The sequence below is a fragment of the Bombus vancouverensis genome, chromosome 9 (genome assembly GCF_051014615.1).
Source record: "Bombus vancouverensis nearcticus chromosome 9, iyBomVanc1_principal, whole genome shotgun sequence".
Taxonomy (NCBI): domain Eukaryota; kingdom Metazoa; phylum Arthropoda; class Insecta; order Hymenoptera; family Apidae; genus Bombus; species Bombus vancouverensis.
The window spans coordinates 9806353-9819737 of NC_134919.1; the positions used below are offsets into that span (position 1 = coordinate 9806353).

Genomic DNA, 13385 nt, shown 5'->3' on the forward strand with positions numbered 1-13385 from the left:
GACAAAACATAAAGCTTCCCATCCCCCCAGATTAACAGTAATCTGAAATTAATTGTAAACTATCCAAAGTATAAATAAAACCACGCTATGTACAATTAATAAACAACTAAGTAAATATATATTCATAGTCAATTACAGTTGCAGATACATAGATTCCGAAAAAGGAAGCAAACGAATCACGACAGTCCACATGTATAGTGACTAATATCTCATTCACTCTTTGACCCCCGTAGGAGTTAGACATATATCACGAGCGAGCGAACAGTAAAGTGATAGGAATGAGTGCGGACAATAATTAAGAGTTGATATATTCTAAAATAAATCGTGTAAGTCCGAAAAAAGTTCACCACCATGAAGAAGGGAAAAACCAAAAAAAGGGGGTCTTTCTTCCAACAGGAAATATAACGGATAACAGGAATAACGAATATACTGCCTCGAAATGCAGCACCAATGAAATCACAAAAACGAAATGGTGAGCGTAGAAATTATAACTAAAGAAATAAATGTGGGATGGTATGACGTCAGGAAAGGACGTGGCTGATTGTTTATAAACGTTGTCAAGATATGTTAATGTTGTCAAAGAGCGAGCGTTACCAAGGTTTGTTAAGGGAAAAATAAGCGTGGTAAATGCTGTCAGAGTTGAATTAATCGTGGTCGAGAGAAGTTCGTCGTGTTGTTGTGACGTAGAATTAGTGAGAAACGAATACGCAAAACGCGATATTATATTCGATTTTGTGAGAATGCAACGATATTGTTTTTTCATCATACTGTTTTTTCTGTTAACTTATAATATGACATTCCTACATAAATGAAACAAAACTATCACAGTGCCTCAAACTGCTTGCAAAACGGATAAAAGAAATACATAAAGAGACTAAACTTTGTACGTATATACTACTAAGAAAGAAAATAACAATACAAGGGACGGTCACAATAGCCATGGAAGACATTGCACCAAGTTTTCACCGTTTATTGTGAACAATGTACCTAAAACTGTATTCTTGGACTCTTGTACATCAGATGTACGGACTAAATAGCGGCAACAAAGGAGCTATCGCATTTGCGGACAATTCGCAACAGAAAAAGCTAGGACAAAAAAATAATATATAGTCCAGACATAAACTTCAATGACTTCGCAACTAGATTCAAATATACATTGATAAGATATAATTTAAGGGATAAACATAAAAAATATATTAAAAAATATTTATAGTTACAAAAAATTAAAACAATTATAAAGAAAGTAATGTAACTGAGATATGGAATAAAAGAAACACGAAACCAATTCCTCGATAGTATAGCGGTCAGTATCCCCGCCTGTCACGCGGGAGACCGGGGTTCGACTCCCCGTCGGGGAGAATTAAATTTTATTTTTATATTTTGTATATTTTTTACATTTACATAAAAATTCTATACAGTTTGTATATCACACAGTCCTGTATATAATTGTTATTACATCTCCAACCTCGCATAATTTTATCATATAATAATTTTTTAATCTTTGTCGTTAATTTGTGTTCGTTATATTTATTGTACCCATGTAAATATCTTTTTCGATACAATAAACATTCGTTAAAAAAAAGTGGTTAATGTTTTTAACTGTCATGCGGGAGACCAGGATTTGATTCTCCAATGAGGACTATTTTCTTCATTTCCTTTTTCTACTCATACATAGTGTACTGTATTAAATATTGATTATATAAATATAATGATTTCAATTTTATTTTATTTTAGTTTTATTTTATAAGCGATCAAAAGAAAAAACGAATATATACATACATAAAATCGTTCTAATTTATCAGCCAACATAGTATTTCACTATTAATAAAGAATGATTTGTTAAAAAGGTTAAATGGCTATATATTTAAATGGGTCAACCAATGGGTCAGTGAAGTTTCAATTGTAGAAATTAAATTTGAAAATCTATGAAAACTAGTGTGCAGAAGCGTGTTATATTGGTCTTTACCAAAGTATACAAAGTACACATCATTAAATTTGAATTCAATGGATATAATGCTCCGTTTAATGGATTGATATTAAACATAATCGTGTATTAGGAAGTAAAATAGAATTATTCGTGTAAAAACATATTAGATACAAAACATATTAGAACTTAAATTCTTTTGCAAATATGTTCCAGCTCTTGCATCATCTTATGTAATCGAAAAAAGCTGCAAAGATTTGATTATTCTCGCTTTGTCGTTTGCTTTGCACAATAACCAAAGTATCTTTTCTATTACAACTTCCAGGATTATTTAGTTCGTACTATCATTGTAAAATTATAGTAATGTATAAGTTAAAAAATTATTTAAAATTTCTTCCATAACTTAGGAAATTCGATTTCTTGTATTTTCTAAAAGGGCTTGAAACAGGAAGTTTTCATTGAAAGGATTAACAAACGTTGTTTAAACTTGTTTCGTAAGTATTCTTTATTTTTTGTAAAATTATACAGCCAAAATAATATCATAATTTACGATGCAAAATTTAAGAACATAGATATTCGCGTTTCTTTCTTGAACGACTCGTGGACATTTCGTTTCGTTACTAAATAGATGTATACCATGCTAAAATAACTTCATGGGTATATTTTGCTTGTTCAATATTGGTGTGATTTCGCGACGTGAAGTCTGGAAATTATCGAAACACGATACGCTTCCGTTCCCGCGAGAACGACACGTTTCAATCAACGAAACCCACTTAAACTATCTTATAGGTGTTCTTTATTCTTTGTAAAATCATACAGCATAAGCGACCACAGTCTACACAGTGTAGTCAAGCGAGATACAAGTGACATGATCGTTCAACGATTGGGCAAACGACGATCAAAGTACCGTTGCATTCGTACGATCTTCCCAAACCAGAAAAAAATTCCTTTTAACTTGTTATTCCTTATTTTTACCTTTTTTTCTTTTTTTTTATCTATTTATTTTTATTTATTTATTATTGTTGGGAGGCAATTTTACTATTATTGGGCACTGATGTCACGTCGTTCGCCCTACGAATACAGACACACACACATTTGTAAATTCAGGTGGCTCGAAATGCGCGAATTCTCTCATAAAAATTTTACACAAGAAGTTTCTGTCGTCCCTCGCGATAATCGCGTGATTTCGAGAAAGAAAGAAACTTAATGATTAACTCTGAAAATACAGACAAATGTAATACATGTACATCTAAGCCCTAAGAAGAAAACTAGAATCCTCTGCTGGTTAATTATCTAAAATATAATTATGTATATATGTGTATGTTACTTAAATCGAGTGTTGCTCTGCTTGGCAATTTAAATATCGAGCGACGCTTTAATCCATGGATGAATGATCGAAATAAAATCGGCTTTTGTACAAATAGCTCTGTGGTACGTAAAATTTGATTCCCCTACTATAATATAGTTATATAATATACATATATATATTTATATATTATATAATATATATATATAATAGCTAATAAATAATCCTTAGTTAAATTTAATTATTTAAATTCAATTAGTTAAATCCCGTTTTAATCTTGACGGTACCTATATCCAACTCTTAAAATATTAAATCACTTATTATACCTTACGTTTTCTTGTTTCGTCCGCGATTTTTCAAAATGAACAAACTCGTCCTCCTCTCTTATACTTTATCTCGTTATCGACTATTATACCCTTATTTAGTAATGATTTTACGTTACGTAAAGGTGCCATATACGTTAATTACTAGTTGCATTTAAATCACCAGTTGTGTATTTGCGAATAATTGAGAAAAAAATTCTCGTAATGTTCTAACGATCGCTAATCACAAGGGCGATTATGAGGATTGAGTGATGTTTCGTGGTTTCGTAGTGAGATAAATGCAAATGGCAATACGTGGCTGAAGAAAACGCGCGATTCGGAAGGATCTACGACGACGAGTATAGAGAAAACGTTGTTCGACGTTCGTTCGCTGCAAGAAACATCTCCATGCAGGGCTAAACTTTGGTTTAGAGTTTCGCGTGTTCTGTAGTGAAAGCTTACGAATGCAAATTTAATCTTATCGTTATCGTCATCTTTTAATTAACAGACTTGTAAATATCGGTGCGATTTAAAATAACGCTTTTTAGCAATAATATTTGTTATTTTTGTTATTAATCAAATATGATTTTTGAAAAGCGAAATTTAACGATGTCTTAGGCACATTGATCTAAAATGTTTCATCAATAATTTTTCATAAAAATAGAATTGCGAGTAAAATCATCGTAAAATTATTCTGGAATGTTCGTTCGAAAAGAAGTCATATGTAGCAGTTTAACGTTTAAATTTTCAGTTTTTTAGTGTCGTATATAATATATGCGAAGAATAGCTTAACCTCAACATTAGTTGAACAAAATTTTAATTCATCCTCAGCGTCAGCAATATACTTTCTCAAAGTTCAGCAACCTGCTTGAACAGTATCCTCTATAGACACGTGTGATGTATAGGTAGCTACGTAGGAAACGTGCATATGAAGTTGAATTTCGCGATGATTTTCGCTTGTGTTCCTGCGAACGATGCCTTAGTGCTAGTTCCTAAAATTCAGACAATAACTTCTTACATCATAGAATCGATAATGGTAATAACAGAGTGACGGTGACAGAATGATTGCTTCGAGGAACGATTGGTATGAATCTCTTTTCCCTTACCCGTTACTTAAGAACAGAACGCAAATATATATTCGAGGGAGAATTTCTTTTACGTAATTACGTGTAATTATATACATTATGTTTACGTAAATTTGATTCACTTGAATAACAAAATACTAGATGAGTATTAGCAAAATACTAGATAAGCAGAAGCTCGTTACGAGGATAGGAAAAATTAGATTTATTACGAAGAAAATTTTATACGTAGGAAGCAATATCGAATAATAATAATTTACCTTTTTTTACAATTATCTGATATTCTTTATATTATTAATTCACAGAGGACTGTAGATAATTTCCGAACATTTACAAACGAAGTAATAATTTCAGAAAAAAGTTAATTTTCTTAAATGTTCTCGACGAAAAATATTTTAACATGCTTTCGAATCTTTTTTCCTCGCTACGACTGAATCCCCTTTATGAACACACACTCTACGATTAAGCTCGAACAGATGTTGATTTTCGACTCACCGGAAGAATCAGATCACGAACGAACGAATCTGAAATAAACGAGAAGATAAGAGCCGATGGAAACGAATCTTTGGGAACGTATCGTGTTAGAAATGCGACTTAATTCGACCACCAAACGCAATGGTGCAATGGTATTTTTCCCTGTTACTGAAGTGTACATAGTAGATATATCTACAAAATGTACCAATAGTCACGCAAAACGATGTTTTTTTTCAAAGAATTTAACGATTAATTATCACACGAGGAATGAATTTAATTAATTAATCGAGGTACGCGAGAAAAATGAATCGTCGATCGCTTTACACGCCTACTTCTTTGGTCAAGGACTAAAGTATATATATACGAGATTCTCGATGAGTGTTTAACTAATTGCGAACAATTCAACTTTCTCGTACTTATCTATAAATTGAAGAAATTCATTCATATATATCGTGTATTTGAAACGCGATGATTTCAAGTTTTATCAATTTTTGCTCAAGCTCTGAGATTTTATGAACGTAGAACAGAATATAACGACGTTCTTTCAGTACGCTGTACTGTGAAAAAAGTCGTCTGTTTTTAATGTGATATAAATGGCACTTTGAGGATATTAAAGAAGTTTCTAAATTCTTCTTCCTTTTCCAAGTTTTTTGGAATCGAAGTATGATTTTGATGAGTCGAGTATTTTTAATTATTCGTAATTGATATATACTTTTTTTTATCACTTTATTACTTTAATGAGTAATTCAATCTTTCATATTCGGATTCGATTTTCAAGTATCGAAATTTAGGTATTAAACGTGTTATAAAAGATACGATGAAAAACTAACAAAATGAGGACTAATGAGAAGAAAGACGTCTATGTAAGGACAAAGAGATTTCCAACGAAACTCTGATATGAGTTAAATTTGATTTAAATGCCTATAATTTACCACATTTACCAATCATTATGTTACATTAAATTTTAATTTGATGATCCTTATGATCAAGACATGATTCTTTTTAAATAACAAAACAGTTATTACTTTGTATAACTGTCTTTCCTAATATGTATTATTACTCGTATCACGTGCTTTATGACGATTGTACAATTATTTAGTACCAAAAATTTCATCCTGTCTAAAATTAAAAGATCCCTTTCAAATAGCAACAATGCTTCAAACGAGATATCCTCGAGATTTTTTAAACCACGAGAAACATACTCGTCGAACTGTACAATTGTCCGATATACCGCTACTTTTGACATACGTGTTTCAATCCATTTCGGAATTCTTCGATCTTTTTTATAGCAAAACTGACAAAAGCGAGCTGAGAGGCGTGTGTGCTGTGTGTTTGGATATGCAACTGAGTCTACAAATCTCGAGTGTATTCGCTCGGTTCGACTTCTTTCTGTTTAACGATCCACGATTTCTCATTATTTCGATTCGCAAGATTTACCGTATATGTTCAGAGTTAGCCAGGATATTCGTCACATTTTCGCGTTTAAATGACATACATTACTGTCCATAAGTATTCGGATACTTTCAAATTATAAAATAAAATAATTCAGTATCTTATTCAATAAGCGACGAATGTCTTGATTTTTACTTCAACAGATTAGGAATCCGAGTAACGAGCTAACTCGTCTGCTCAATTGACAAATTAAAATTTCAGTTGTGGCACGACGTAAGGAATTAATAGAAGACAAATGTTCTTCAATTATAACTTTAAAATATCATAATATTTTTCGACTAAATTGTATCAACTGCCAAAATATATACGGACGATAATGTACGAATCGTGAAAACGATACGAAAACGGGTTCGCCGAGTTCCGTTAAGAGGAAAAGAAAAGTACGTCGGGAGAAACAATAGAAGGGTACGTCGGATATGCTGTTTTTCTCCTGTATGTGATACTTTTTCGGAGTTCCGTGTGACGACATTTCCTTTCGAAATTCCGTCTCTCGCATTTCCATTCACACCATTCACAACCCAGACACAGCTGCGAATATGCGATTTTCGGTTCGGCGTTACGCTTGAACAAGCTGAATATTAAAGACGCATCTACACGAAGAAATAGTTTTACTATTTTTTTTTATCCATTTTTTTTTACTTTTCAATCTTAAGTTCTCGTCTAACGAACAAACAGTGTTTATTTAGAGTTTATGTATATTTATATATGTAATAATAATAATAATAATAATTAATAATTCATAATATCAATTCATCCCAACAACAAGTTTTAAGGTATCGTTTGATAGTATTTCTGTTATTTTCTCTTTTTTCTCTCAGTTTCTTCTCGTCTTTTATCAATCGTACTTTCTTTCCTCGTCAATATATCTCTCTGTTTATTATATATTTATATTTATATATTTATTTACTTTTTTCATATATATGTATAGACTGATATCAACACGTATAACATCGAATTCTTCTATTAATCCGTTTTTTTTTTCTTTATTTCATTTTCGCGAAGAGAATTGCGGTAGCTGAATGATTTCTTAATTACAAGTCTTCTGCCTTCTCTTATTTCTTTTTCTGTTGTGTTCTCTTTTCCTTCTTTCTAACTAACGCGCGTGAAACGACCGGAAACCCGGCAGAGTCCGATCCGATCGTTCATTGTTTTTCATCCATTTTTAGTTTCGGCGTTTCGATTACTGAACGACACTTTTCGCTATTTTATTTGTTTATCCCCCTGCCCTATTTTCGTCGCAATATTTTATTCTCTATGAAGAAACGAAATTCCGAGGCGTTTCTTTCTTCACCTTCGAATACTCAGGTTCTCTTGTCTTTTATCTGACTGACCTCTAATGATTCTCATAGATTGTATCTATTCTCTGTTTTTAACAGACACGCGCGATTTTTGTAATTACTTGTACACACATAGCTAAGCTCTTACTAATCGTGGAATGAAACTGTGATGTGTCATTTGCTAATAATCTTTCGGCTTTGTTTCTTGATTTTTGATTACGAGTCTACAGTTTAACCTTTCGCTATCTCATATGTGTATATCAGTTCAAGTGAGATTACGGAGTTTAAAAATTAAACTACTCACTAGATTCAAATTAATTAATTACATATAATTATCATACAGTTACGTATAGTAGGAATTGTTATTGTATATAATATTAGTATAAAGTAAAAAGAAAGGTATAAAGTAGCAGAAGATTAAACTGAGATACGTTAGTCGAAACAAAATACAAATCCGGGAATAATCTCGGTTACGACATTATTGTGACACGGTGCAATGACACAGATGATTCTATATAATATATATGTATAGATATATTATATATAGCACTGTACAGTCGATAAAAAAAAAAGTTTCTGAATGAGTATTTTACGTGTTATGCAGTCTGCTTAAACGAATTCTCGCATAAATCAGAAAAGTAACAAGACAAAGGCTTCGTCTGCCATATGATTCCTATGCTTGTACAATCACTGCATTTGTTTCCATACAATTAATGTTTTGAAAATATTTGTAATATTTCTCGAATAATGCTTCGAATAAAATCGCACGTTTAACTCTTAATTGGTGCCAAGCATTGAGTATGGTAACAAAAAGAACTTTGGTTCCACTTGAACTTGCATGGTAATAATTAATTACCCAGTCCAAGCACAAGTAACATATTAATACATTCACTGCTACTATAATTATTTCAAATAGTGACATTTTCTTTAATTCACTGTCTCTTACAGTCTGTCCATTTATGAAAAGGCACAAATTTAAAAACCGAATAGCTTTGTCAGCAAAATTATTTACAATTAAAATCTAATTCAATAAGTGGCGCAATATAAATATGCATCGGTAGCAGCGAATGCGTTAAGCAAGAAACAAATTCGCCTTGAAAATTTCTCTTTAAATGCAAAGATTCGTTCAAATAACCTGCAGAATGTCGGAATGTGATCGAGTCACTTCTAATGGGCAAAGCTCCCGTTTCTTTTAAGGATAATTGTACAAAAACTCGTTTGCAAGTATATTTCGGCTTGCAATAAGACGTGGCAGTATTATTAGTAAGTAAACAGTGTAATACGATATGATACAGAGAGCAAGTGTAATTGAAAATCACAACTAAGGCGCAAAACCACGCGTCGAAAGTTAACGATGCCCAATTATCGTTTCAAAGTTTCGTTTTTTGGGTCAAGAGGATTTCTAACTCTGGAGTACTATAGTGGGATACTGCATTCTTCGCTCAGTTTATTTTTTTTTTTTTAACTATTTTTATAACACGATGACTTGTTCATGTTTTCGAATAATTTTTTGATTTGGAGAGACGAAAATTATTTTATTAGTACATTTGTATCTATAATGGAATTCTTGTTATATTTATTAGAAAAAATTTTAATTAGTACACAATTAATGATATTAATACGTAGTATCGATATATAATATAATTTTTCAAACTCGAGGTGTAAATTAAATACGCGGATTAAATTTTTGTACTTGTTGTTATCTACTTTCCAAAAAAATGGTCACTCATTTTGAAGTAAAATATAATATCAATCGTCCAATCACTCTTTCTTTGATCGATATACCTGAACTAAATTAACTGCCGTTTGAACCTATTTATTTGAGAGTGTAAAATTCTTTCACATGAATGAAAGGTCATAATTATTAAAAAATCATCGAAGTCCTATTATATGAACTGTTTGAACCAAACGGATTCAGAAAAATGAAATCCTACTACACTTTCTTCTGTTTTTGATTTTCTTCTGTTAATGGTTGGAGCAGACAATTTCTCAATGTAGTATTGATTAATTAAGATCTGCGTATAGATAGTATTGCAGAGTTTAGGACAAGCTTAGCTTTACCTATGTTATGTACATCGACAGAGTTCTCATAGAACCAAATTTCATTTAATTCTTCGACGATGTCGACAAGGTGGCGACTCGTGTACCTCGCCGCATGATTCATGCGCCATGAGAAATGACGTTCATACATACATACACACAGAACTATAGCGTATCATCGTTAATGAAATCGAAGTACCATAATTAGGCGAGTCGTATGTTGTACGAAAAAGTTTTATGGCCTGAATGATCAACGGCGTTCGATCTAAACCGACGTTAGACGCGTGACGCGCTAGGAATATATTATCCTTATACCTGCGTTTCTTCTAAAATATCGGTATAGAAAGAACAATTGGATCCTCCACAGTTTGGTTGAACTTTCATATGGTCGTAATCCTAGGTCGTTCAGAAAAGAGGAACGCCAGCATGGTAACTTGAATCAAGTAAAATAAAACAAGAAGAAACGTGCTCTTCTCTGCCAGCATAACGAGAAATTGAATAGAATTGCTCTAGAAAAGGCCAACCCTCGTTGCCCTTGTACTCGAAGAAAGTTCCCCGAAATGTCTGCTCTATCTTCACGTTCGTTCTTTCTCGTTCGTAAAGTTTTCTCTAAATTACTTACTTGGTTGGTACGGTTAATTTATCATTTGGTACGATCAATGGCGCCTCTAACTCGCGAAATTGCCTCGCCGCGCGATCGTCGCCGTTGAAATATTTTCTCTTCTGTATTTTATTCGTGCGAGGTCCTCGAAGACTCTCGTGTTAGACTTCCTGGGGCATACGAGCGCGCGCACGAGACACCTGACGGTTCCTATCGATACGATAAAACTTCAAATCAAAAGAATCTCTATAGTTACGTAATAACACCTGCACGTTCGTAGCGAACCATTACTGACGACGATAATTCAACTTTGAAACTGCTAAATAGTATGGTTCCTGTTTAAGCTTCGCCCACGTTGCTTATCGATCGGTTAGGTTCTTGTCTGATCGAGACAGAAACCATGGCATCTTCTCTTGTAGATCAGGTCAAGAGTCTCGACCTGGAGTCGCTTCGCATTCAGGATCGTCCCCGATCCATCGATCGTGCCTCGATTTCTTCACGGGGAACACATATAAGGGGGCCTTTATTCTTTTTCCATTAAAAGCGAGGCGAAAGCCAAAACCCCTCGAACACAGTTTACGCAGCGACACTTGAGAGATCGCGGACCATCTCTATGAATATTCGAGAACAGAGTCGTTCGAGGACCGATATCATCGACTCTGACGAACACGCGTTCAAAACAACATCCTTCAGAGTTCAGAGTTCAAGTTCGAAGTTCGAATCCGGATCTCGTGCATTGCGTTTTCTTGGACGAGGACGATCGGAGACGGTCCCGAAATAAATTCCTAGGTGCACCTATGACAGACTTAGAGGAGATTCGTCCTTAAAGCAGCCACTTGGCTACCAGGATCATGATCAAGTGTGATGCGAGGCTACTGATCGACGCGGTTCCGGTCACCCTGATGTCGCTGTCCTTCAGTAAGACTGCGTCGATTACGTGTATGATACCGTTGGTGCACTCGACGTCCGGACGAAACACTCGAATCCATGTACCCTCCCACTCGATCTGGTAACCTGCAAAGAGAAACGATTTCCATCGATAAGTTGTGTCGATATTCACTTACAAAGATGGATCGATAGATTAGATGAACGAAGCGAGTTGTGATGTTTGCAGCGATAGAAAATTTCCAGTGAGCGTTCACTTGTCGAGCATGAAGTCCGGCGTCACAAAATTACATTTGAACGTCAAGTTTTCAATCTATGGAACACGAAGACGCAAAATGCAGGTAGCAAATATTCAGAAAGTTATACACTTGGTATTTCGTTAACTGTTGTATTTTTTCTTTTTTTATTTTTTGTTTAAATTAAGATATCTTTCGCGTTTCAAAGTGTGTAGCATTTCGTTTGGTGATTAACTGACTGGAAGTTAAATTAATCTATCGTTTGTTGGAAAATCGTGTGTGTTACGAGTAGCAGTCGATCTGAAAAAGCTTGAGAAATGTGTGTCATATATATATGCGTAGTGTTGGGAATATCATTCGATGCAGACGTTTTGTAAATTTTATATTGAGGTTGTTAAATAATAAATGGTTATTTCAACGATACAATTAAGAAGATCGAGAATCATTTGTAACATTTTTTCAAATAAGATATTCAGCCGTGTTCATACGTACTAGAACGCTTATAGAAAATGAAGTAAATCTGAAAGCATTAATTTTTTTCTTGTATGTATTTTTTATTCAATCGCTGTTTTAATTAATTAATTTTGGTACATGAATTATTAGATTTTCCAAGATATTTGTTGTCTTCCTGGTTCCATGCAATAAATTCCACAAATGATTTCACAAATGAGATTCAAATTTTTACAAACTTCATTGCATTTTCTAACTGAGAGGTGTGTTTTATAAGAGACCAGTATGTATCTTGATATTTATAAACGAAGATGAAACTTCCAGCAAATCTATAATTGTATGGTTAAAACACGGCAATATCATGAAGTTATCAACATAGAAGCAAAGAAATTAATTTAAGACAGTAAAAAAAAAAAAAAAAGAAAAAATAGAAGAGAAGCGTTCAAAGAGATACGATAAACAGGCTGATGACTCTCGTTTGCTCCTTTCATTTTCAAGTTAGCAATTTTCATCCTTTTCCAGATACGATTAGGTATCTTTCGTCTGCAATTTTATGCTCATGGTTCCTCTATCCGATTCAATTATTCTGTTGTTTCTCTCTTTGCTTCATTATTTCTTTCGATATTACCACGTGTTTCGCTCCCCTTTCGTGTTCTTTCTGCGCGTCCATTCGTTGCATCGGTAACATTCGTTGCAAATAGAAAACGTTCTCGTGATTCGCGCGATTCGTGGCCAAGCGAATGACCGAGCAAAGCACGTAGCAATTAGCACCAGCGGTAATCAAGGAATTTGCATTTAAATGGTGGTCGAAAGGTGCATAATAAATCGTCTTGCGGTCTCGACCCATAATTGTGCACGTTCTTCGTCGACCTCAGCTCGCCGAGAGTGCCCCGGAAGCCACCAAATTACCGTGTATCGAAATCGAATCGCGCTATGATGAATCTATTCTTTCTTTCTTTTTTTGTGATTTCACGACCATTTATCGAATATAGAATTTATCAATTTTATTATGGAAGATGTCTTTGTTATCTAAACTATTAGCGAAGGAATAGATAATTGTTTGGAATTTTTAATAACTTCAATATTTATTTAGACGACGTGTCTATATCTATATAAGACTATTTATTTGGAAGATATCCAACGATCGCGTTGTAAAATTAGATAATGGTTTTGAAAAAGGTATTTCTTAATCTAACATAGAGAAAATTTATACTTATTTTCAATTTTTACTAATTTGTCTAAATTCGATATTTAGTTGACGCTGGCCATGAAAGAATATTTCCAAATATTTGAAATAATATCATAATGTATTTTCAATTTCATAATAAGTTATTTAAAGATAAATTCTACATCAAA

The 13385-nt window shown here is 33.5% G+C and overlaps 1 protein-coding gene and 1 non-coding gene across 5 annotated transcripts in view; one reads left to right on the plus strand and one right to left on the minus strand.

Annotated features, from left to right (window-relative positions):
* Positions 1–1286: 1286 nt before the first annotated feature.
* On the plus strand, positions 1287–1358 carry TRNAD-GUC (transfer RNA aspartic acid (anticodon GUC)). The gene has a single exon. It is a non-coding gene; the product is annotated as a tRNA-Asp (tRNA).
* Positions 1359–2401: 1043 nt separating this feature from the next.
* Fas1 (fasciclin 1 Fas1 domain-containing) overlaps positions 2402–13385 on the minus strand; it is a 385067-nt gene continuing 374083 nt past the window's right edge. For all 4 annotated transcript variants that reach the window (XM_033346503.2, XM_076621242.1, XM_076621241.1 and 1 more), the window contains one exon: positions 2402–11472. In XM_033346503.2, coding sequence (XP_033202394.1) covers positions 11282–11472 — 191 coding nt within the window. In that variant the 3' untranslated portion in view covers positions 2402–11281. The remainder of the gene's footprint in view (positions 11473–13385) is intronic.